Source organism: Pangasianodon hypophthalmus, chromosome 12, assembly GCF_027358585.1.
Source record: "Pangasianodon hypophthalmus isolate fPanHyp1 chromosome 12, fPanHyp1.pri, whole genome shotgun sequence".
NCBI lineage: Eukaryota > Metazoa > Chordata > Actinopteri > Siluriformes > Pangasiidae > Pangasianodon > Pangasianodon hypophthalmus.
This window is the reverse complement of record NC_069721.1, coordinates 23,141,616-23,167,429: the sequence shown is the minus strand read 5'-3', so window position 1 is coordinate 23,167,429 and position 25,814 is coordinate 23,141,616. Positions and strand designations below refer to the sequence as shown.

General features: G+C 37.9%; 2 protein-coding genes across 7 annotated transcripts in view; both read left to right on the top strand.

The window, feature by feature from the left end:
- The window catches only part of arhgef15b (Rho guanine nucleotide exchange factor 15b), a 30,131-nt gene extending 15,298 nt beyond the window's left edge, over nucleotides 1-14,833 (top strand). For all 6 annotated transcript variants that reach the window (XM_034309536.2, XM_053238884.1, XM_034309537.2 and 3 more), the window contains 13 exons: nucleotides 176-230; nucleotides 315-373; nucleotides 1,445-1,689; nucleotides 2,056-2,216; nucleotides 2,346-2,498; nucleotides 4,322-4,451; nucleotides 5,514-5,588; nucleotides 6,059-6,151; nucleotides 7,535-7,689; nucleotides 8,828-8,992; nucleotides 9,993-10,078; nucleotides 10,587-10,691; nucleotides 14,154-14,833. In XM_034309536.2, the coding sequence (XP_034165427.2) occupies nucleotides 176-230; nucleotides 315-373; nucleotides 1,445-1,689; nucleotides 2,056-2,216; nucleotides 2,346-2,498; nucleotides 4,322-4,451; nucleotides 5,514-5,588; nucleotides 6,059-6,151; nucleotides 7,535-7,689; nucleotides 8,828-8,992; nucleotides 9,993-10,078; nucleotides 10,587-10,691; nucleotides 14,154-14,320 (1,649 nt within the window). In that variant the 3' untranslated portion in view covers nucleotides 14,321-14,833. The remainder of the gene's footprint in view (nucleotides 1-175; nucleotides 231-314; nucleotides 374-1,444; nucleotides 1,690-2,055; nucleotides 2,217-2,345; nucleotides 2,499-4,321; nucleotides 4,452-5,513; nucleotides 5,589-6,058; nucleotides 6,152-7,534; nucleotides 7,690-8,827; nucleotides 8,993-9,992; nucleotides 10,079-10,586; nucleotides 10,692-14,153) is intronic.
- A 2,553-nt stretch (nucleotides 14,834-17,386) lies between these two features.
- Nucleotides 17,387-25,814, top strand: part of nsfb (N-ethylmaleimide-sensitive factor b) — a 35,461-nt gene continuing 27,033 nt past the window's right edge. Inside the window, exons 1-6 of the mRNA XM_026915050.3 lie at nucleotides 17,387-17,527; nucleotides 19,221-19,306; nucleotides 19,408-19,507; nucleotides 24,124-24,163; nucleotides 25,165-25,331; nucleotides 25,633-25,740. Of these exons, the coding sequence (XP_026770851.1) occupies nucleotides 17,516-17,527; nucleotides 19,221-19,306; nucleotides 19,408-19,507; nucleotides 24,124-24,163; nucleotides 25,165-25,331; nucleotides 25,633-25,740 (513 nt within the window). The 5' untranslated portion in view covers nucleotides 17,387-17,515. The remainder of the gene's footprint in view (nucleotides 17,528-19,220; nucleotides 19,307-19,407; nucleotides 19,508-24,123; nucleotides 24,164-25,164; nucleotides 25,332-25,632; nucleotides 25,741-25,814) is intronic.

Genomic DNA, 25,814 nt, shown 5'->3' with positions numbered 1-25,814 from the left:
CTGTACAGGATCTGTACATAAGCCACATCATCAAATCATCGCTAAATAACTCTAAGCTGCTTAAATCTGCAAGTTTGATTAATAATGATAACTGTGAGGTTGGTGTTGTTGTAAACTGCTTTGTACTTTGTCATTTCTAATTCCTCGACTTTTCTTTAAAAAAAAAAAAAAAAAGAAGGTGAAGATGATCAAAGCCATGGTGGAGATGAAACTGAAAACAAGGAGCAAAGGTAATGACATCCTTCATAATTATAGTACTGTGAGTTTCCTTTTATGGACTTTCTGCAATCTGTATAATTTTCTTCTGCTCCCAGACGATCTACTGGCCTGTCTCGAAAGAAGTCGGTTGATATAGAGGCTAATATGCCAGAAGGTATGAGTGCTTCTGAGTTTCTCCTCCAGAAGTCAATGCTACATCTAAAACTGCACCTTGTTTACTTCATAGTGCGCTAATTTGTAGCCAGACGGCTGGCTGTTATAGGGATATAATCAACAATGAAGTCGATCCAAATCCTGTATTTTACTCCTTTTCCATCACAGCAATTTGTCAATTCTAACAATTTTTTAAAATCGTAAATTTACAGCTTTACCTCTGACTGTTACAAAACACTGACACTGGAGACTCCTTCCCTAAATGTTAAATAAACATCTCCTTACAGAAAACTTCACCATTTCAACAATTACACATGTGTTTAATCTGTTTATGTATCTCATCCCTCATATAAGTCCCTGTGTAAGTTGTTACTATAGAAACGATAACGTATGAGAATGAGCTCATTAATATAAACATCTTCCGACCAATCAGATTCAAGAATCCTACAGTGCTGTGATGTAAATCAAAACGGAGAACCTCCTGCAATGCACTGCGTAGAGTTTTGTGTCCAAATGATATGTCTGTATTACTGATACTAATTTCAAAATTCTAACTAAATAGTTAGATAGATTGGTGTAGGGATTGATTTAAAGGGGCAGTTTGTAATTTACCCCATCTGTCTGTGAGATAATTGCAATTGCAATGAAAACATGAGTAAGACTTCGCCTTCCTTGCCACCTGACCCCAACCCCTCTTTTAGACCTACATATAGTATGCCTTCTGAAAGCTCTGTTTTGGCTGGGGGTGGAGCTAATTTCTGGTCTGGCAATGTAAACAGAACCTAGATGACATCCGTTGCCATACAAACTGCACCTTTAATGAAGAATTAGATAAGATCGTATGTCATGTTTGCTCCTATAGTTTAGGAATAAATTTCGTTTGCAGTGTGTGTACATATAACTTTATAAATTAGAATTTTATTATAATTTTATAAATATAATTATGACATGGCTAGGGATACTTTTAAGAAATTACAGACTGCACCTTTAATTCAGTAATTATTCAATAAAGCTGCTTTAAATGAAATATTCCATTCACAATATGTTTGTTTACATTTTGTCCACAATTCAGAGCTTCTGTACCAGATTTACACTGAAACCTACATATCGAGGGAGATTCGACGGCAGACGGTGTGTCGTAGCATCAGTAAGACGAGCGCCGATTACCCGATGGATCACGGACCCCCGCGGCTCAGCCCCAACTGCTTGAGAAGCAGTCCTATTTCCTTCCAGAGGACGCTGTGGCAGGACCAGCCTATTGTCCGGGAGAGCGGTATCCTGAACATCCTCGCGCCAGAGGAGTGCAAGTACCAGGAGGTGATGAAAAACAGAAAAAGAGGAAAAAATAATGAGAGTGAATGGAGAAGAGCGAGAGAAGTCTTTAGTTCCTGTTTTGGAAGTGAAACTAGGGCAGATTTGTATGTTGCAGCACAGTTGGATCTGCTGATCGGATGATAGATAGGTTGGGTTTCTTTTCATTCATGTATAAATCTTTCACCTTTTTTTTTTTTTTTTTTTAAATTTACTCAACGTTAGCTTGCATAAGGTACATAATTTAGGTTAGAGAGGATCAGGTGACAAAAAAAAAAGGTTAGGATGTAATCTTTCCTAACCTGCTGTATGATAACCGCAGAGGAAGTGTGGATGGATATTCATGACCTGCTATTGTGTTTGTGTGTCCAGAGCATGTTCGAGGTTTTGACATCAGAAGTGTCGTACTTGCGTTCCCTGCGTGTCCTGACCGACCATTTTATGGAGTCACGAGAACTGAATGAGAATCTTATTAACCGAGACAAAAAAACTCTCTTCTCCAACATCCTGCGCATCCGAGAAGTCAGCGAGAAGTGAGTCAGAGAGACGTTTCTTTAAATTCTGTAAATCTTTTAAAACAGTAAGGCATTTTGTCTTGCTGAGTAAATTCTGTGTTCAGGGTTGAGAGACTGGCTGAACTGAAACATGCCTGAATTTCTCAGGTTTCTTAAGGACCTGGAGGACCGGCTGGATGAAAGTTTACTCCTCAGTGACATCTGTGATATCATCAATTACCACGCGCAGCACAACTTCCCCGCGTACATCGACTACGTTCGGAACCAGATTTACCAGGAGAAGACCTTAACCTCGCTTATGTAAGAATAATCACACAAACAAACACACAAAAAACATGTAATGCACTTAACATTTCCAAAATATACACCCTGTTTATATCCTAAAACAGTGCAGTGCTGCACAGTCTTCTGAATTTAAAGCGGCAGTATGTAATCATTAGTGCTCTCTGCTGACAAAAGTATTAAATACGAATTTTGGATATCTCGAAAATCCTGCAAAATTCAAATCTTAAAAATACAGATTTGATATGAATTAGGCCAAAGGTGAAGCAAACAGAGAGGCATCTTCCACGCTCTCGTCCATGACCAGGAAGTAAAGGGAGGTGGAGTAGAGTTGAGTTTAAATATACGCGATTCATAATCAAATAATTTGGCCAGCTTACAAGTTTCGTATAACTGTGGCCCAATTTATATCAAGTGCATGTTTGAATTTGTGAGATTTGTATTTAGGGTTCTGAAGGGTTTTTTTTAAATATACAAAAGTATAGTGTATATATACAAAAGTCGTTTTCAGAATGAGCTCCGTGCTCGAGGTCGACAGCAGGCAATTTCCCAAAACCGACGTAATCTCTCTGCTGAGAATAAGAATGTTACCTGTGCAGCTCCATTCCAGCGGGGGGCGGGGCTCGCTTCTGGTGTGGAGAAATTGAAAACGGAACTCGCCGGAAGAAATGCATGAAACTCTGCAAATCACTTGATGATTACAGGTCTATAATTATTTTTTTCTTCCTGGATGTGTAATTATATCACTTCACGTTTAAGCCTTAAAGCCTTGCAACAATTCTTGGGACTTTTTCATCACGTGACTTGTTGGTTTTTTTTTTTTTTTTTTAACTCTTTTCCTCGAGATATTTACAGTAATAATAAAAGCAAGTTACTTCATTCGTAACCGTATCCTTCAAGCCTATTTTTCTGACTCTTGCTCTGCATTCTCATTAGAAATGACAGAGTTTTGTGAATACATAAATACAATTTATTATTTCTTATTATGATAAAAATCAAGACTCTGATTCTAAAAACCCACTTGTGTCCAGATGAGAAAAAATGTTAGCTAGTTCACTAGCAGTTAGCTAGCCAACTAGCTAAGCAAGCGAATAATATTAGGGGGGATATTAGGTTGTTTAGGATGACAGAAAGATGTCATGCATGATGTCATTTTTTTTTGGCATTAAAAAAACAAACATTTAATTATTCTACTATTCTACTGTTATATTTAATAGTTTAGAATGACACATTTGAAAGTACTTTAAAAGTTACAAATTGCAGCTTTAAGAATGAAGAAACTAAAATTACAGACAGCACCTTTAATGAATAACAGAAGGTTACAAACTACACCTTTAATGAAGAACCAAAAATTACAAACTGCACCTTTAATGAAGATGCAAAATTTTGAGACAGTGCCTTTAAGGAATAACAGAAAATTACACACTCCACCTTTAATGAAGAACCAAAAATTACAGACTGAACCTTTAATGAAGAAACTAAAATTACACACTCCACCTTTAATGAAGAACCAAAAATTACAGACAGCACCTTTAATGAAGAACCAAAAATTACAAACTGCACCTTTAATGAAGACGCAAAATTTTGAAACAGTGCCTTTAAGGAATAACAGAAAATGACACAATCCACCTTTAATGAAGAACCAAAAATTACAGACTGAACCTTTAATGAATAACAGAAAGTTACAAATGGCACCTTTAATGAAGAACCAAAATTTACAAACATTGCCTTTAATGAGGAACCAAAATTTACAGACTGCACCTTTAATGAAGAAGCACAGTCTATCATTTCTGCTGTGTGTTATATGGTGTGATGGGTTTGTGGGTCGTTTCCTCTCGCAGGCAGAGTAACGCTGGCTTTGCGACGGTGATTGGTCATCTGCAGGAGGACCCCAAATGCCAGCGGCTGCCCTTTTCATCCTTCCTCCTGCTGCCCTTCCAGCGAATCACACGCATCAAGATTCTTATTGAGGTAGACAAACCGGCGTGTGTAGTACATTCCGGAAAATGTCAGCCTTTTGTTGTGGAATGTTGCTGTAACAGGTGTTAGCGTCATCAAGAAGGAATGCTGTCTCATACCTGGAAGTGAAATGTGAACGCTTCAACGCAAAAGCAAAAGACAGACTCATCATTCTGTATGATTCTACAGATTTACAGTTGTTTCTTTCCTCCTGATGTGTCATAGTACTTGAACATGAGGCATATAGTTCCGAGCAAAAGTTTGCACCCCCTTGTGGTTTTTAAAATACGAATGTTAGTAGTAGTTAGTACTAACTAACTATCTCTCTCTCTCTCTATCTATCTATCTATCTATCTATCTATATATATATATATATATATATATATATATATATATATATATATATATTTATGAGAGAGAAAGAGAGAGAGATAATTTCATGATATTAAAAATAAAATGTCGGCGAATCCCGCAAGTCCAAAAAAAAATCAGAAAAAAGTTTTGCCATGATCCTATCCAGGTCCAAAGTGTGGACTTACAGTTTCTTTGAAATAATATTTATTTTATCATTTTTCAGAAACCGAACACACTGAAGCACTTGATATGTGTTTTGAAGCTTTTGGAATTAATTTTCAGGCGTAATTAAATTGTGTCACATTCTGCACAAATGACAAAAAGTAATTTCTAAATAAATATGGCCAAGTTGTCTATGAGGGAATTTCTATACTCATTTGTGCCTGTATGAATGTTCTTAACTAACTAACTACTTCTCCATACATTATTATATTACTTTAACTATCATTTTTAGCTTTATCTCTTTCAGATTTTTCTTTCCATCTGTGATGGGGGTGCAAACTTTTGCCCTTGACTGTAATAACAAATAAATTGGACAGTACTCTTTTCCCCTCCTTTCTTTCCATTTTCCAAATTTAAACTCGGCTATAAACTACCTACTGACTCTCATCATAATCGTATGAGATAATAATTGTTAATAATAATCGTTAGATGATAATTTAAAAATCGTAAACTTTAGTTGCTTTTATGGAGTTATAAACAGAGATTTCTTGTTATTAGAACATCCTGAAGAGAACTGCTGTGGGCACCAAACAAGAGGAGATGGCCTCGAAAGCTCTGGCTGCTGTGTCCAAGGTAAACATCAGACCAGGGATGATGTCCTGACGTCCCTGATAGCCACCAGACGTTTTTTTTTTTTTCCTCCCCATGACGCTGTTCCTCTGATTAATCCCAGAATAGCATCTAACGTGTTTAGAGCTTTGAGCAGGTAGCAACAGCGAATTATAACTAATAAGTGTATTTGGATATTATATATACTGTATAGTATCCATAATATATAATATAACATATCTTCAGCAGTGATGTAGTGTAGAAGCCAGGATGGATATTCAGTGAAAGAAAAGGTGGGGTTACATGCTCGCAGGGTTTCAGTCCACATTTCAAGTTAATTATAGCTGAAGACATCTGCTAGCATGAAATAGTCTTTGTGGTTTGGACAGAATGCAGTTGCTTCATGCTGCGTGTTTTGCATGAATTCTAAAATACTTTTCTTTCTTTGTCACACACACACCGACACACACACACACACACACACACACACACAGATTATAGAGGAGTGTAACACCCAGGTTGGGAAGATGAAACAGATGGAGGAGCTCATAGAGATCAACAAGACGCTGGAGTTTGACAAGCTGAAGGTGAGTCTGACGTGTACAGAGAAGTGACACTGCGGCCGTTCTTGCCGTGAACGTCCTGAATAAAGGTCATGTGACCTTTAATGTTGGAAATACTGTAGTGGGGCGTATAGGCGTAGCTGTCTCATAGCTGCAGGGTCTCCGGTTCCATCCTGAGCTCGGGTTACTGTCTGTGTGGAGGTTCCTCTGGGTTCTCCGGGTTCCACCCACCTACCAAAAACAGGCCAATAGGTGGACTGGTTACCCCAAATGTGTGCCTGTGTGTGTGTCTGCGTGTGTGTGTCTGTCTCTGTCTGTGTGTTTACCTGTCTGTGTCTGTGTGTGTGTCTGTGTGTGTCTATGTGTCTATGTGTCTGTCTGTGTGTGTGTCTATGTGTCTATGTGTCTATGTGTCTGTCTGTGTGTGTGTCTATGTGTCTATGTGTCTGTCTGTGTGTGTGTCTATGTGTCTATGTGTCTGTCTGTGTCTGTGTGTGTGTGCGCAAATGGTGCCCTGGATCGTATTATCCTCCCATCCAGGGTGTATTCCTGCCTCACACCCCGTGTTCCCAGGATAGACTCTGGAAAAACTGCGACCTCGACCAGGAACTTTCCAAATTACAAACTGTGTGAATTCATTTTGAAATCTATTTTTTTTTTGTAAAAAGATAAGAAGTTATTTTTAATTTTATTATTTTTGTTTTAATAATAATTAGCATGAATTGATTCCACTATTATTATAACATAAAGTGAGACACTATACTATGGCGTCTTTGTAATTAATTTGTGTATACATGTATACATTTTCCTGAATATATACATATGAATTCATAGGAATTAAATTTTATATATCATGTTCAATTAATCATGTTATAATTCTGATCTCAGTGCTTACTTTCCTTTATTAATAAATCATAATTAAGCTTAAGTAAAATGACCTAATTGGCTAAAATCAGTTTTTTTAGTTAAACAGACAAATAAATAAATAATTTTTAACTGTGCTTATGTAGAAAAAAAAATTAAATCTGGTTCAAACTTCAGTCCAGTTCAAGTGACTAAGGAGCATCTTACTCTGATTTACAGATTTAAAGAATATTAATTAGTAACAATAGTTATAATGTAATAATAGTTTTTATGTACAAGATGAAAGAACTTCTGTTTAAAATGTTAACATTTTAAAAGTGTCTGAGATCTGGCAACTCTTAAAAGTAAATATATAAATAAAATATTTCCCTCAGTATGAAGCAAAAATCAAAGAGGCTTCAGTATTAACTGAAACAATTATTCACTAATAACGATGATAATCATTTCAGCCGTTACTGTATCTTCAGTCGTTTAGCAATGTTAATTAAGACGTGATTTTCTCATTACTGCATTTTAAAGGTGCCGTGTTTTATTTCTCCTCAGGCCGTGCCAATCATCTCGCAGACCCGTTTCCTGGAGAAGCGAGGAGAGCTGCAGGAGATGGCCAAAGGTGGAACCCTGTTTAATATTAAACCCAAGTTCACGCCCGTCTACCTCTTCCTCTTCAACGACCTGCTCGTCTTAGCCAGCAAGAAAGGGTGAGAGGCTGGACACGGCATGCAGACGTTTCATTTTCAGATTTCTTTTCACTCATGTCTGTAGTTTGCGTGAGAATATGGAAATTACATGTACATGTCCGTGAAGACCCTGCAGTCAGCATTTTAGCAGACCTGGGTCTAAAAATGTGCTTTTATTCAATGCTAAATTCATATCTGATGCGAGACAAATGTAATAACAGAGTAGAAATGGATCATGGTTGCCAGATCCGTGATTTTCCCTCAGACATTGAGCTACTTTTAAATTGGCTGCGAAATATGATCAGCCTCCGAGCGATTCCGACTGGGGCGATATGTTTGAGTTTGAGATGTCAGTCATGTTCATTCCTGATTTGCTGATTGACAGTTTGTTATAAGGTTCCGCCCCTTTGAGAGTCATCGTAAGGAGATCATCGTAAGGAGAAGCCGTGCATCCAGGCGGGACAAACGAGGAGCTCACTATGCAATAAATGCTGAGATGTTTTTTTTTTTTTCTGTGCAAGTCACACCCGCCCACACACACTCCCATTCAGCACGAGTGAATCCGTGCGTCCGGGCATGACTCAGAATGATGCATTAAAGGCCTGTTGTCCAATAAGCGTTATTCTTTCGTCCAATTAAAACAGTGACTACACAAACACCTTACACACCGTAATTGACACACAGCTTCTCTGAGTGTCTAGTGGCTCTGTGTTGTGGGCGTTAAAGAAGATTTTCATGCAGGCTTTTCAGGTCACTGGAAGCAGTTTGAGTTTAATGAGCGAACAGTCCAATATTGCAGTGAATTATTTCATCATTTGATTCGCTAAAATATTGAATTCCACTAAGATTGGTGAATAATATAGACACTTTGGTAAACATTTCAGTGCTGCATTTTAATGAAATCTGAGGGGAAACCCTGCTTCCTGTGTAGTCTTAAAGCAATCGCCTGTGAGTTTACCAACAAAATGGCAATGAGTCTTTTGGGAGTCGAATAACTTGACTCTTATTGGTGAGATGAATCAGATGATCCGATTCCCGTCACTAGGACCAACTGATTTTGCTCCACACTAGTGAAAATTCAGTGTAAACACCAGTTCTGCTAAAGTGTCCGGAAAAGATCTGTGTTTTAACCTCCTACCTGTCTGTTGTTGTGCTGCAGCTCGGAGCGCTATGTGGTGATTGACCACGCCCACCGCTCTCTGGTGCAGGTTCACGCTATGGGAGAGCAGGCGATGAGTGTGAATCTGGAGAACTGCTTCTGCCTCACGCTGCTGGAGAACCATCAGGGACGCATGATGGAGAGGCTCTTGAAAGCGCCATCTGAGTGAGTGCTACACATCCTGTAGCTAATACACGAGCAAAAACGCTTGGCATGTAAATAATTAAATAGCTCTTGTACAAGACGGAACAAGAGAGCAGATGTGTGGGGAAGTTGTGGTGGGGATGTGTAAATGTATTTGTACAGGAAAAACCCATATTAGAATAATAAAATATTTCAATCCATTTTGAAATCTTTCACTGGTTAACGCTGGGACTCATATCTGCTGTTTTGTCCTTTTTTTAAAGAACATCTCCAGTTCATTTTGCTTTTTTCTGAAGTTGTGCATTGCACATTTAAACGCTCCATTACCATTCCCCATAAAATGGCTTCCGTATATTGCCATATTTCCTTCTGAAACAGGAAGTCGGAGTGACGGCGTGTTGAAGTGCTTGACTGACTGCCACACCCCCTGCCCAACCAAAACAAACCTGTCAATAGCTTAGCGAGCTAAATATGGAGAACAGTGAAGAGTTTAACAAGAGCCTTTTACTTACTCTTACTGATGGAGACTGAATAACGCTCGGCGTATAGAGACTGAATAACGCTCAGCGTATAGAGACTGAATAACGCTCGGTTATAACGCTTGGCCGAAGCACTGTTTATTTATTTACAGATGATGTTGACAGATGTGTCCAGGAGCAATGTTGCTAATTCTGCGTCCAGCTTCATCTCCTTCACCATCTTGGAAAAGCACTGCCCGTGTTTAATTTGGTTTTACTGTGTTTCTTGTCGTTAAGTTTTTTCAAAGCTTCGAAGATTTTGTTCACAGGGGAATTATCTGGCTGTGCTGGGCGCGTAACGATTTCAGAGAAGGGGCGGAGGTTTAAACAATTAAACAATTATGTTATGTGTATTTTTCCAGGTTATTCATATAAGTAAAAAAAAGACAATTGCACTTTTAAATATGGCAAATACAGCAGATAATTTGTGGTCTTCTTGTGTGTTAGCCGTTATTTCTGAATGATGGGTCACATGACCTCAAACTCTTTACATCTCCACCCAGGTCTGATATGCACAGATGGCTGGCGGCGTTCCCCAACCCTGAGGATCCAAACCGAGAGCATGAGGAGACCGTATATGAAGACTGGGGTGAGAGTGTGTGTGTGTGTGTGTGTGTGAGTGTGATAGTTATTATGGTGAGATATATATACATACATACATACCCCATGTGTACATGTGTATGTCTGTCTGAAAATATGTGTGTATATGTCTGTATCTGAATATACATGAGTTTGTCTGTTTGTCAATGTGTCTCTATGTCTATCTATCTATCCATCTATCTATCTATCTGTGTGTGTGTGTGTGTGTGTGTGTGTGTGTGATTAGTTATTATGGTGTGATATATATACATACATACACCATGTGTGCATGTGTGTGTCTGTCTGAAAATATGTGTGTATATGTGTCTATCTATCTATCTATCTATCTATCTATCAGTGTGTGTGTGTGTGTGTGTGTGTGTGTGTGTGTGTCTGAATATACATGTGTCTGTTTGTCTGTCACTATGTCTATCTATCTATTTATCTATCTATCTATCTATCTATCTATGTATATACAGAATAACGCTGTGTGTGTGTGTGTGTGTGTGTGTGTACAGACTGTCCACAGGTGCAGTGTGTAGAGCAGTACATAGCGACGCAGGCTGATGAGATAAATCTGGAGCCCCCAGAGATCATCAATGTCATCCGCAAAACCAACGAAGGTGAGAGCCGAGACAGTGAGAGCTTATCTCTACTATGAGCAGACCAGTTTGTGCGCCGTTTATAACCAGACTCACGCTCTGTCGTGTAAACCGCCTCATCATAATACACACCACAGTGACGTAATAAACGCAGGCATGTCGGTATAAATAATTCTGTTCAGACTCCAATAGAGTTCATGTGTAAGTGAAAGTATTCCTACTGCAACTTCTAACATAAAGGTTTCTGACTGCGATCATCTGCTGTAGCACTTTTGATTAAAATTCAATTAAAATTAAAGATGTCCTAAAGTTAGAAATATGTCTAAAAAAACAGTGGATTGAGAAATGGAACAGCATGCGTTTTAAACGATAAATATTAATGGCAGTTTTCTGAAAATAAACCGAGGAGGAAAAATAAATTAAAAGCACAATGCCGCTGAACAGCACAGCTTTATGCTCGTTGTGTTAGTGTGCTTGGATTATTTGGTTATGACAGTCATATGTAGCTTTATAATGCAATATCGTTGATGTTGATGTGGAATATGATATGCTAGAGGTGTAACCGAATATGAGTACGTTATTTGGATTAAACAGATAATGCGTCCTGAATGAATACGAATACAGATAAGAACTATGTGTTTGGGTTTTTTTTTTCTTTAAAGAACTTTACAGGAACTTTACTTTGTACTGCCAGCTTTAAGGACTGAGATCCTGCCAGACAAAACAAAAATAGAGTGAGGTTTTTACTTTAATGATGAATGTAAAGACCTGCTCACTGAAACTCGTCAGAAGGGTTGCCAGGTTTCAGCAGAATTCCCAACTACAACTCCAAAAAACTGCACAAAAAGACTAAAATAAAAGCATAAAATAAAAGCCTAGCCTGAATGTCCAGGCATAGGAAAAGGTAGGCACATTTTTCTCCTTTCTTCTTTTCTCAGTCTTTTCATGGAAAAATAAACAGTGGTGCACATTTCTGATTTGCACTATACAGTACTGTGTAAAAGTCTTAGGCATATGATTTTCTTTAGTACAAACTTTATTATAGATGTTTATTTTCTGACTTCTACATTATTGATTCAGTAGAAAACCATTTTAGATCCAAACATTAGTTTTCCAGCACAAAATGAAATGTTACAGAAAAATGTTTGTATGTCAGTAAAGAAAGCAGCAGATTCCATAAGAGACACTTTTCAGATAAAAACAGAATGAAGGCTGCTGGGTTTCGCTGCAGAAATAAGAAGCGAGTCGACAGTCAAAGTCTCCAGAAGAACTGTGGCTGGTTTTAAAATGCTTTGTAAAATACTCACTACTGACTTTCTTTCATTTATTACTGTTTACTGCTCTTTATAGTATTTTTTTTTTTTAATGTAGAAACATTTAATTTCATTATTTTTTAAAGCATCTTTGCTCTACAGCATGTCATTGCATGTGCCTAAGACTTTTGCACAGTAAACCTGGCAACCCTGCTTATGGAACTTCAAAAATGAGCAGGTTCATTACTAATGGGAGATGAACGATTCGGTTTTAGCCCGACTGCCGTACTGTGCTCCAAAATAAACCCATATTTCTGTTCGAACAAAAGAAATATGCTTTCGTTTATAAAGCTCACACAGACCTCTCACCGTGCACGGAGCTGAATCTCTGCTGGGTCTCCAAAGCAATATTCCATTTTCATTCAGTTGAAAGATTTTATAAACTTGTACGTTCATTGTGTGTGTTTTTTGGTGTTCTTAAATGACTGTCAGAAAATCATGCTGCTTAAATGATGCCACATGCGTTCCAGCTTTATAATCGATCCTGACATCGTGTCCAGAGAACGTTTCTGATCGAATGTAATCCCAAAAACTAAAGTAAATCTGATAAAATATTGTTACGTGGCTATCGTTGTAGCCTTTCTTGATTTGGAAAAGACATCAGTAGCTACGTTTACGTGAACATCAAATTCCGTTTATGGTCAATATTCGGATTGCAGCCATATTCCGAATACGATGTTTATAAGCGTCCAGGCATCGGAATATTCATGGCTGTTGTAAGTATGGCTGAGTTGCCATAACTAAACACCTAGCCTACAGCTAAGCATCTGTTAGCACCCACAATTCCTTGCGGACTGAGCTGCACATATATCTCCTTTCAGTGGATTTTCTGAATAAGGTGTTCACATGCGACAAATTTCCGATTAAAACCGGCGTATTCCGGGTGGGAATCAGGGAATTTGGGGAATACTGTCTTCATCTGAATCAGGCAATCGGATACTAATACTAATTAGAATATCGCCAAATTCGGATTAATAACGGAATATTTATGTGCATGTAAACGTAGTCATTGTTTTGAAACATAGTTCGCTTGCTTACTCAGTCACTTTAGACAGAAGATGGAAAACTTTCCAGAAAGTTCTGCAGAACGTCTGAGTCAGGAGATGATTAATGTTGTTTGCTGTTATAATTTGTCAAACTTCTGGTTCAGACCACATCCATTTCCGATTTAAATCTGAATACGAGAAAAGACAGGATTATTTTAAGCACTCAACAGATACAGATAATGATATATTATGCTATAGATCAGGGGTTCTTAAACTTTTTGCATACAAAGACTCCTTTAGTTGTAAAAATACATTTATTTAGATAAAAAGATTAATTTTAATTTTAATATCAGGCTCAGGATTTGAATGTATACACTAATATTCTGTCTATTTATTAGTCATTTTTTATTAACCCATATTTAATCTCATTAATAATATTAAGGATGGTACGATACAACTTTTTTTTTTTTCCTGATATCCAATATCGATATCTGATATCTGATATCGGATATTGTTTTCTTGAAAAGCTACTAAGCTTCAGAATGTTTTTTTTTTTTGTAACTGATGCACTTTACAGTTAAACTCTTTCAGAAAAAAATGACTTTACGTTGTAAATAAAATCAATATGATAAAGTATAAAAAATTAAGAAAAATAAGAAATTTCCATTTCCAAAGATTACTTCTTTTCCAAACCCAGTTCCAGTCTTTGCCGTTTGTTATTAGATCCGATATCTGGTATGTTTTCTTTTCTGATATCTGATCCACTGTGGGTTTTTTTTTGGTTTTGGCCTGATCCTGATCCTGATGATTGGATCTGTGGTATTTCTAATTAAGTTAGTTGATATTATTTACAGGTGATGTGTTTTTGAGTTATTGGGATTTGGATTAAATCCATTCAGTTCCTGTGAGCAGTTAAAGCTGCTGATAATGATAAGAAGTCAGCGCTAAATATAATAACTGATTTCCATCACTGTTACTAAAAAAAAAAATCCCAAAGCCCTGGCTGTACTTCACAGACTCTGCCAAACGTTTTTTTTTTTTTTTTTTTTTTTTTTTTTTTTTGTAGTTAATAAATATTACAAATCGTCTTTGGAATTTGTTCGTGCCGCTCATCCCTTCATTAATCTAAAACTGTTTGATTTATTTTCTCTCCCTCCTCTTTCCTTCCTTCTCTCACTCCTCAGGATGGTACGAGGGGATCCGTCATTCTGACGGTCAGAAAGGCTGGTTCCCCGTGAAGAACGTTCTGGAAATCACCAGCGAGCACATGCGACGACGAAACCTGCGAGAACGTTACCGCGTCATGCAGGCGGCCAGCGCCATGACCAACAAGACACGGACCGGCTCGTGACCGCACAACACACACATGGACATTGTGTTTTTTTACTGGACATGTGAACAAGAAGAAGAAGAAGAAGAGATGTGAGCCTTCATGATCAGTAGTTATGATTTGTTTTAAGCAACGTGCTGCAGAACAGAGATCATCACACTGCCGACTGCAATTCATGTCTTATTAAAACATGTTCCTTTTACATAACGTGTGTGTGCGTGTGTGTGTGTGTGTGTGCCAGCGATTTTGAGCAGTCAGGAGAATTACACTTGTATTTTTTACACTTCTGCCTCATTTCCCATCATGCCTTGCTGAGTGAAAGTGAAGAACTGGACCTGAAAACACTCAAAAGGTTTTTGCTGTTAAAGTTTCACAATGTCACGAGGCCTTTCTGATTTTTGACTTTCTTCAACTAAAATCAAATCCAAAATGGAAAGCACAAAAAAAATCACTCAGTTTATGTTGTGTGTTCATGTGTAAAGTGTAAAGTACATTCTAATGTGTATTGATTACATGCATAATTCTTTTTAAACATACAGTATACTGTACTGTGACTGTGGTGTGGTGTCTCTGAGCAACAAACCACAAACCAGACGGTGTGTTGTGTTTTCTGCTTTATTTACGATTCAAAACGAAACAAAAGTGAAAGGACTTTATCAAAGCCACATAATCTAACTGCACTCACACTTAATCTACACTGCACAAACACTTAATCTAACTGCACAAACACTTAATCTACACGGCACAAACACTTAATCTACACTGCACAAACACTTAATCTACACGGCACAAACACTTAATCTACACTCCACAAACACTTAATCTACACTCCACAAACACTTAATCTAACTGCACAAACACTTAATCTAACTGCACAAGCACTTAATCTACACGGCACAAACACTTAATCTAACTGCACAAACACTTAATCTACACGGCACAAACACTTAATCTACACGGCACAAACACTTAATCTACACTGCACAAACACTTAATCTACACGGCACAAACACTTAATCTACACGGCACAAACACTTAATCTAACTGCACAAACACTTAATCTAACTGCACAAACACTTAATCTACACGGCTTAAACACTTAATCTACACTGCACAAACACTTAATCTAACTGCACAAACACTTAATCTACACTGCACAAACACTTAATCTAACTGCACAAGCACTTAATCTACACGGCACAAACACTTAATCTACACGGCACAAACACTTAATCTACACGGCACAAACACTTAATCTAACTGCACAAACACTTAATCTAACTGCACAAACACTTAATCTACACCGCACAAACACTTAATCTACACGGCACAAACACTTAATCTAACTGCACAAACACTTAATCTAACTGCACAAACACTTAATCTACACCGCACAAACACTTAATATAACTGCACAAGCACTTAATCTACACTGCACAAACACTTAATCTAACTGCACAAACACTTAATCTACACTGCACAAACACTTAATCTACACTGCACAAACACTTAATCTACACGGCACAAACACTTAATCTACACGGCATAAACACTTAATTTATACTGAATAAACACTTAATCTAGACTAACTGCACAAACACTTAATCTACACCGCACAAACACTTAATCTAACTGCACAAGCACTTAATCTAACTGCACAAACACTTAATCTAACTGCACAAACACTTAATCTACACTGCACAAACACTTAATCTACACGGCACAAACACTTAATCTAACTGCACAAACACTTAATCTGATATCTGAATAAACACAGAATAGACACACTGCATAAACACTGAATAAACACCAAATAAACATTGAGTAAATGCCGAATAAACACCAAATAAACACACTGTATAAACACAGAATAAACACAAAATAGACACACTGCATAAACACTCAATAAACACACGGAATAAACACTAAATAAACTTTGAATAAACACTGAATAAAATGATTAGTCACTAAAGAGGAATTGCGCTCAACTCATTGTCTTCAGGGAAGAATCTATTAGTATAATAATAATAATAATAATAATAATAATAATAATATATAAGGATAGTGTGGGGTGAAGTGAAGACCCCAGGATGATCCTAGTTGTGATTGGATCACTCAGACTCATAAACAAAGGACTGGAAATGTACAGCAACCGGATCCCAGTATACACTATACAGCTGAAAGTTTGTGCACCTTGACCATGACACCCATATGTGATTCTTCCCCAAACTGTTGCCACGAAACTGGAAGCTCACAGTTGTATAGAAAGTCTTTGTATTCTGTAGCATTACAGTTTCCCTTCACTGGAACTAAGAGGCTGAAACCTGTTCCAGCATGACAATGCCCCTGTGCACAAAGCGAGCTCCATGAAGACATGGTGTGTGAAGGTTGGAGTGGAAGAACTCGAGTGTCCTGCACAGAGTCCTGACCTCAACCCCACTGAACACCTTTGGGATGAACTGGAACACTGACTGAACCCCAGACCTCCTCAACATCCCAACATCAGCACCTGATCTCACTAATGCTCTTGTAGCTGAATGAACACAAATCCCCACAGCCACGCTCCAACATCTAGTGGAAAGACTTCGCAGAAGAGTAGAGCTTATTATAACAGCAAACACGGGGGAATAAATCTGGAATGAGATGTTCAACAAGCACATACTGAAGGTGATGGTCAGGTGTCTACAGACTTTTGACTATATAGTGCAGATCAACATCTACAAACTCCTCAGGAGAGCTCACACCCACATTGCAATTTACGCAAAGGCCAAGGGGGATGCAAACTTTTGCACTCAGCTCTATCTATCTATCTATCTATCTATCTATCTATCTATCTATCTATCTATCTATCTTATATTTTTGTCTATATGTAATAATAATAAATATTAAACTCGTCAGTAGTAAAATGTCAGCTGAAGCAGCTCTCTCTACTTTAACACTGCTTTTATTTTGACACTCTGTTCCGTCACGCTGGCAGTGTCATTTATAATCAACACCGAAACCCCGCCTCCTACTGTGGCTCCATTCCAAATACCGTCTAAAGAATACAATAGTGCACTACTTAGTGCGCAGACTCCATTCATTCCTACGCGTTGCTATAGACACTATCTAGTGATTCGGGATTGACCCTGAGTAGTGACGTAAGCGGCTACAGAGCGAATCACTAACCGGTTAGCTTTTGCAGAATTGCTGTTGATCAGCCAAAACTGCAGCAAGATGGCTGGCAGGGTGAGTATATATACATTTTTATATAATTTATTTTTAAAATGTTAACGTTAGAACAGTGTATAGTTTGTGCAGCACAGCTTGGTTCAGATATTATGAATATCTCTAGCTAACTAGCTAGCTAGCTTGTAACCCGGAAGTTGAGCTGTCTTATGATTTAATGACGCGGCACCCTTTTAAACAAACAATTTTAAAAGTTATAATTTCAGCACATGATTTGACGACATTAAAAACAGAATTAATGTTTAATTTAATTCTGTTTAATCGATACTGAAACTCCTTAATTGTACTGATACTATTATACAAACGCAGAACTCCGCTAGTTACCGGCTGTGTCCCAAATGGCTGACTACTTTCTATATAAATGCACTACATGCGATTCAAAATGGCGCCTTATACGCCCTACCTAGTGCACTATGTATATAGTAGAGCGCGGTTTGGGACTGAACCATAACAAACCCGGTACTGTGTAGAAAACATCAGTGATTAGTAGGAAGTTATGTGTTATGTGTAAATCTTGCTACATAACAACCCACTATTGTATTTTTATATTTATTTTTTTTCAAATGTGAAAATATTGTCATTAATTATGTGTAGTTTATCATAAAATAAAGCTTACTGTAAATATTAGAGGTTTTTTTTTTAAAACTAATAAAAGGAATTAAAGATGTAAATGTATAGTAAATTCATTTCTTTCATTCATTCTTTCATTTATTTATTCATTAGTAACTGCTTTATCATGCTCATAGTCACAGTGGTTTAAATGATTTTTTTTTTTTTTTAGTTTTGAGATTGGTTTGAGGTTGAGAAACCAGTTCTTCCGAATCTCTATCAGGATATCAAGTTAAAAAGAAATGTATTATAAACCTGTAATTAGCCCCGGGACTGAATAAAGCACTGGAGGAATGTGGACCACTTCCTGTTTGCCGAGAACAGGAGTCTGAGGCTACAGCGGCACCGGATTGGGTCAGGCGAAGATTGGAAAAACATCGCGTGGTAGTTTTCCAGTCTGTCCATTTTCACTGCTCACTGTCGCCTCAGATTCCTGATCTTACCGACAGGAAGTGGACCCTGATGTGATCTTCTGCTCTTGTAATCCAGCAGCTTTAAGATTTAACATGTTGAGATTCTTTTCTGCTCACCACGGTTGTACAGAGTGGTTATTCGAGTTACCGTGGCTCGAATCAGTTCTCCTCTGACCACCTGAATGTTTTTTGTTTTTCGCACCATTCTGTGTTAACCTTAGAGTCTCTTGTCTATCTGCATGATTTTATGCGATGCCCTGCTGCCACGTGATTGGCTGATTTAGATACTAGCAGGGATGAGCAGGTGTACAGGTGTACATTCCTAATAAACTGGCCAGTATTTGTATATGCATCTATCTTAAGATTTTTGTTCCTTTTAAGAAAGAGTGAGCCCACAGATCGGTTGGAAGATCTGAGTTAGCATTGAAAACATGACCTCCAAGTGTTATTGCATCATCAAATGTAAGAGCCAATCAGATTTTATTATGCAAATGAAGGCCAGCTACATTAGATTTCTAAACTGTAGGTGAGTTTCTATGTTATTTTCTGTTCTCTAATGACTTTTATTTTGCAAAACCTCCATTTCTAGCAACTTGCTATTAAACAGAAATGTAAAAAAGATCTGCGAGGTATGTGTTTGGTGACGTTAATGTTTTTAATGTTCTTTACAGAAGATGCAAGCAGCGCGATGTCCGACTGACGAGCTCTCGCTCACTAACTGTGTGGTAGCCAATGAGAAGGACTACAAGTCAGGACAGTGAGTGTTATAACGTCACTGCGGATTTATTTGTTATAACGCACTTATTCCTGTCTTTCTGTTCTTCATCTGACACGACGCACTCGTTTCTAATGTTCCAGGCATGTGATGATCAGGACCACGCCCACGCACAGGTACGTCTTCACCGTGAGGACGCATCAGAGCGTGATGGCTGGAACCCTCGCCTTCAGCTTACCCCAGGTACGACACACACTACACAATACACACACACTACACACTACACACACTACACAATACACACACACTACACACTACACACACTACACAATACACACACACTACACACACTACACAATACACATGCTGCACACACTACACACGCTGCACACACACACAATACACACACACACACACACTACACACAATACACACACTACACACACTACACACGCTGCACACACACTACACACACGCTGTACACACTACACACACACTACACACACACTACACACACACAGCACACACACTACACACGCTGCACACACACACACAATACACATGCTGCACACACACACACACACACACACACGCTGCACTCACTACACACACTGCACACACACTACACACACCACACACACACACTACACACTACACAAACTACACGCACACACGCTACATGCTGCACACACACACACACACACGCTACACGCTACACACTGCACAAACTACACGCACACACGCTACATGCTGCACACACACACACACACACACTACACACGCTGCACACACACACACTACACACACTACACACACTGCACTACACACGCTGCACACACTACACAAACCACACACACTACACACACTACACACGCTGCACACACACTACACACACACTGCACACACACTACACACGCTGCACTCACTACACACACACACACACACGCTGCACTCACTACACACGCTGCACTCACTACACATGCTGCACTCACTACACACGCTGCACTCACTACACACACTACACACACACTACACACACACAGCACACACACTACACACGCTGCACACACACACACAATACACATGCTGCACACACACACACACACACACACGCTGCACTCACTACACACACTGCACACACACTACACACACCACACACACACACTACACACTACACAAACTACACGCACACACGCTACATGCTGCACACACACACACACACACGCTACACGCTACACACTACACAAACTACACACGCTGCGCACACTACACACACACACACACACACACACACACACGCTGCACTCACTACACACGCTGCACACACACTACACACACACTACACACACACTACACACACACTACACACACTACACACACATGTCAGAGCGTGATGGCTGGAGCCTTCGCCTTCAGCTTACCCCAGGTACGACACACACTACATACACACGCTGCACACACACTACACACGCTGCACACACATACACACACACTACATACGCTGCACACACTACACACGCTGCACACACACTACACACACTACACACACTACGCAAGCTGCACACACACACACACACACATTACACATACCACACACACTACACACGCTGCGCACACTACAACACTACGCACACTGGATTCTATGGTATTTAATTACACCTTTCTTACTTTTTTAAAATATCTAAAATAGTCTCATTTAAAATAATGAAATTAGGTTACAGTAATCTTATTTAATCTGATCTATCTGAATTACTAATTAATTCTGTAGTTAATTATTCTTATTTATTTAGTAGATTTTTAAAAATATAATTCTCTGGTTATAATATTACTTTTTAAAAGAACATTTATTTTTAGAATTTACATTTTTTTATTTTCTCTAGTTTCTGCTTCTTCCCTTATCCTGTTATTTTATTTGCTTTTTTCTGTAATACAGTTCCTTGCTTTACCCAGACTATTAGTTTATTTAGATTTTTAAAATATATATATAATTTTAACCTAATTTATCGTAATGACTTAAATCTGTGGTTATAGTGTTACTTTTCTTTAGACTATTTATTCTTATAATATATTTTTTTAGAACTTTCTGTTCTCACAAGTTATCATTTTTTTTTTAAACTTCTGTCTAGTGTCCTGTCCTGTAAAGTGGGTGTCTGCTGGTCATTAAAAATTTTAATTTTTCCAAATTTAAATTTAATATTTACAGTAAAGGTCTTAAGTATGGAACTGTCTTAAATTAGAATTTAGTGGTTTTAGATTTTAGTCTTTTTTAAATGTTATGTTGTGCGTTAATTTGTATTTTTTAAATATCTAGTTTAATAATACCATTCAATTATGTATTAAATGACATATTAAGTAACATTGAATCTTAAAAAGTATTTCATTTCACCCGAGCGTCCCAGCAGACACCCCGTGTGTGAGACTAACTTATTCAATTACACAATTCTCCTCCATTTTTTAAAATCTCCTCGTCATGTTTCTGATCTCTCACTGTGTGTCACGTCTTTTCTTTACCTGCTTCTTGTCCTGCGTCTGTAAACATGACAGCAGCCAGAGCTCTCAGGTACTACAGTATAACTTTCTCCCCCTGACCCTGTTTTACAGCAACATCTCTACTCTCTAATGAACCCCAAACACGCCGAGCGGCATTGTAGGCTTCGATCAAATAAACAGAAATAAAACTAGTGGATTGTCTTCGAAACCGCTTGCAATGTTTTGGCCTCAGATTGTAGGAGCGCATAGAAACAGAAAGACGTTTCACAAATCTGATCTTGAGCGAGCTTGTGAAGCTTTTCTTCCAAATTCAACCCGCAGTTCTTTGAAACTGTGGCGTAGCCAGGAATGAATTTCTGTGGAAAATGTGTGGAATGAGGACGTGCTGAATAAATTCAATCTTGTCAAGGCGTGATCTACCATCAATCAATCCTGCCACGCTAATAATCTTTATGCCAGTTCCACTGAAAGTGTACAGTGAAATCACACCTTATCTTATAAAACCAGTTGTACGTCTGTTTTTCTCCTCCGGCACTAAACCTTCAGTACTTCATCAGTTCAGAGTGTAGCTAGCTATCTAGTAGATTTCAAACTGTCTTTTGACGTTAAATATGAAAGAATTATAACAATGTCTTTGTTGATCATTTTTGAAAATCATTATAACGCAATCGCTGCACAAAATAGCATTGTATGTGTGTTATGTTAAACTCCCATGAACGAGTATTTGTCCTAATTTGTCCAGGAATTTAGATCTGAAATCTGAAATACTTTTTTAAATGCAAAATTATGTCATACTGTTTAAAAAAAACTCTGAAAATATTAATTAATTTTGCTAAAATATAATCTCTATAGTGCATGTAGTAGTCTTTACAAGGACTCATTAACACATGAAGGAATTGATAAGGACTTTACATCACATTTAATAGACTCATAACAGCGGTAGCACTTCATAAAGACTCCATAATACATGTAAGACATCATAAGGGCTTTAGAGCATGTAGAATTTCATAATTATAAATCAGTGTTACAAATTACAAATAATGGGCTGCATTTAGAATTCAAAAAGTAAAGTTTGTAAGTGTGTAAATGTTTGCGGAAGTCAGTTCGAAATAAAATTTTCCGACTGATTTGCAAAGTTATCTGAAATGCGATTTTCCTGACTCAGCTCATTTGCATTTTGTGACGCCCACAAAACTCCATAAAAGGTCATGTGCACAGACAGGTGGGAGCACGAAATGAACGGTCAGGGTAAAGGCTGAAAAACAGAAGTGTGGAAGATATTTTGATTCACTTCTAAGCCACTAAAATGTTTAATAATATATAATGTTAACAATAATAATAATAATAATAATAATATTAAGCGAGCGCTAAATCTTCTGTCAGCTGAGGCGATTGTTTACAGTTTATGGAGCAGACAGATCGACTCGTTCTCCATTTATACGCCACCATTTCTTTTGTCATAATTAAATAATTCATTTTATTTGTCTTAATTTATGGGTTTGTGTTGGTTCAAACCAATACAAACCTTTAAGTTAAGTTATTATGCCATTAATATAAAACGACTTGTTTTTAACAAAATGTTCTCAGTGCAGCTCTTAGTCCCTGACCGAGTGAACTAGCATGAGGATGTGTTTCTGATCGAGACTCCAAAGCTCTTCTATAAGTCGCTCTGGATAAGAGCATCTGCTAAACGCTGTAAACGTAATAAAAATAAAACTCGACAAGATAGTCCAGATATAAAAGTGCAGTAATACATGCAAATTCTATGATTTTAGATTCACATTACTAAGTCTTCTTGTGTGTAAATTTACACACACTCAGGAGCATGAGTAGGATATGAATGTTCTTCCGAATTTAAGGGATATTCATGAATATTCTTGTAAATTCAACTCAATAGACCAAATTTCTTGTGTGAACACTCCTACGAACAATTTACGCATAAATCCATTCGTATCCAGCGATAGGCCCGATGTTATCAAATACTACTAATATTTTAAATAATAATAAATTATTACTTATTCATTTTACTAAGACGATTTCTGAAACACTTTCATCATAGCCAGGTTTAGAGCTAGTGTTTTTTCAGGTGTCTTTAAAAATAGTTTTGGAATCTCCACTATCTCACCTAACACTAGCTAAAGCCCCGCCCCAAACCATCTCTTATTGTTCTGATAGACGCTAAAATGTCATCGTGAAGGCAAAAAAGCTGCTTTTCTGAGACGTATTTGCTGTACAATGAGGTCAAACCCTAAGAGAAAGTTACACCTCTGTGTTAGTTTTAGGTGAAGAATCTTTCGTATTATCTGTCTTATGCTCCTGTTAAAGTTCAGGTGTGAATGAATTCTTGTACTTTTTTTTTTTTCCTCCAGAGGAAATGGGCAGGTCTCTCTGTCAATCAAGATGTGGAAGGTAAAAATCTTTCCTAACCTTATTTACTCGACTGTAGTATATGAAATATGTTCCTGATCACTTGCTGCACATCATTGTGAGATATTACGAGTCCTCAGTTAACACTCAGGGTAGAGCTCTCAGACTAGGATGAAATGAAATAGATTTATTAAGCAAGAATATATTAAGAGATTTATTTTAATACAAGTTGTCCACTACCCTACTCACTACAGAGTGCGCTAGTTTGATAGCGAATAGTGAATGTGCACATGAGATCCCACAATGCACTGTACAAATAATGCACATATTCGCTGTATATTATATATAATTTATATATAATTGATTTATTCTGATTATTTTAAAACAACTGGATTAATATTATAAAAGGTTATGGCTTAATCTTCATTGGTGCATCTTTTGAGAGAATTTGATTAATTCCTATATTTGGTTGGTGTTAAATGGAAGAAAGTTAAATGTTCCCTCAACCCAGAATAATGGAAAATTAAACGTTCCCTCACCCCAAATGTTGGAAAATTAAACGTTCCCTCATCCCAAAATGGCAGAAAATTAAACGTTCCCTCATCCCAAAATGGCAGAAAATTAAACGTTCCCTCACCCCAAATGTTGGAAAATTAAACGTTCCCTCATCCTGGAATGATGGAAAATTAACGTTCCCTCACCCCAAATGTTGGAAAATTAAACATTCCCTCACTCCGAATTGTAACTGATGTCCAGATTTTGCCACTTTAGTTTTGTGCCGCAGCTACAAGGCTAATATATCTAACAAGTAACGATGGTGTATCTCACCCAAAGTCTTTTTCATAAATACACTCCCAAATTCCGGTTATCCAAAATGGCCGCCCTTTACAGGAAGTCCCACTGCATCCTAAAGCACATCAGTGAAGATCTGGATGTGGTTTAAGGCTCATATTTACACACAAGATTTCACATTTACTTAAAAAAAACCCAAAAAAACACTGAAACAAAACAAAAAAAAAATTAAACACGTCTGTCTCTTGCAGTCAGCATTTACAACTTCGACACGTCCAAGCAATACATTGGGACCATGACTGTGGAAATCGACTTCCTGCAGAAGAAGAACGCAGACAGCAACTCGTACGACTCGGACAAGATGGCCATCGAGCTCATCCAGAATTTTAACTCGCAGGCGTTCTGCTTGGGCCAGCAGGTCGAGTAGAGCATCATAAATCTCATCGTTTCATTAATAAAACACTCCATGCTGTGCTGTTATTGGAAAATAATCAACGACAGGTGGGTGGTGTGATGAAGCGGAGGTACTGTATACCACCCTGGAGTGGATTATTTTCCTATGAAAGCATAGTGTAGTGTTTATTTCCTCTTATACATCAGCAGTTTGCCAATAAGTACAACCCTTTATTGAGTAAAGAACGTAATGTCATCATTTTTATCCAGTTAGAGCTACATTTATTGTTCTGTTAAAGTCTTCTGATTCTGTTTTTCCTTCTCAGTTCGTGTTCAGCTTCTGTGACAAGGTCTTTTTGCTGGTAATCAAAAGCTTGGAGGCGATGGACCCCAGCATTCTGAAGGGCGAGCAGAGCTCCAGCAAGAAAAACAAGGTATCTCTGAGCTGTACACCTTCTCACCGCTGTGAGATATATACTCCACTATAAACGCCGCTCTTATCCCGAGG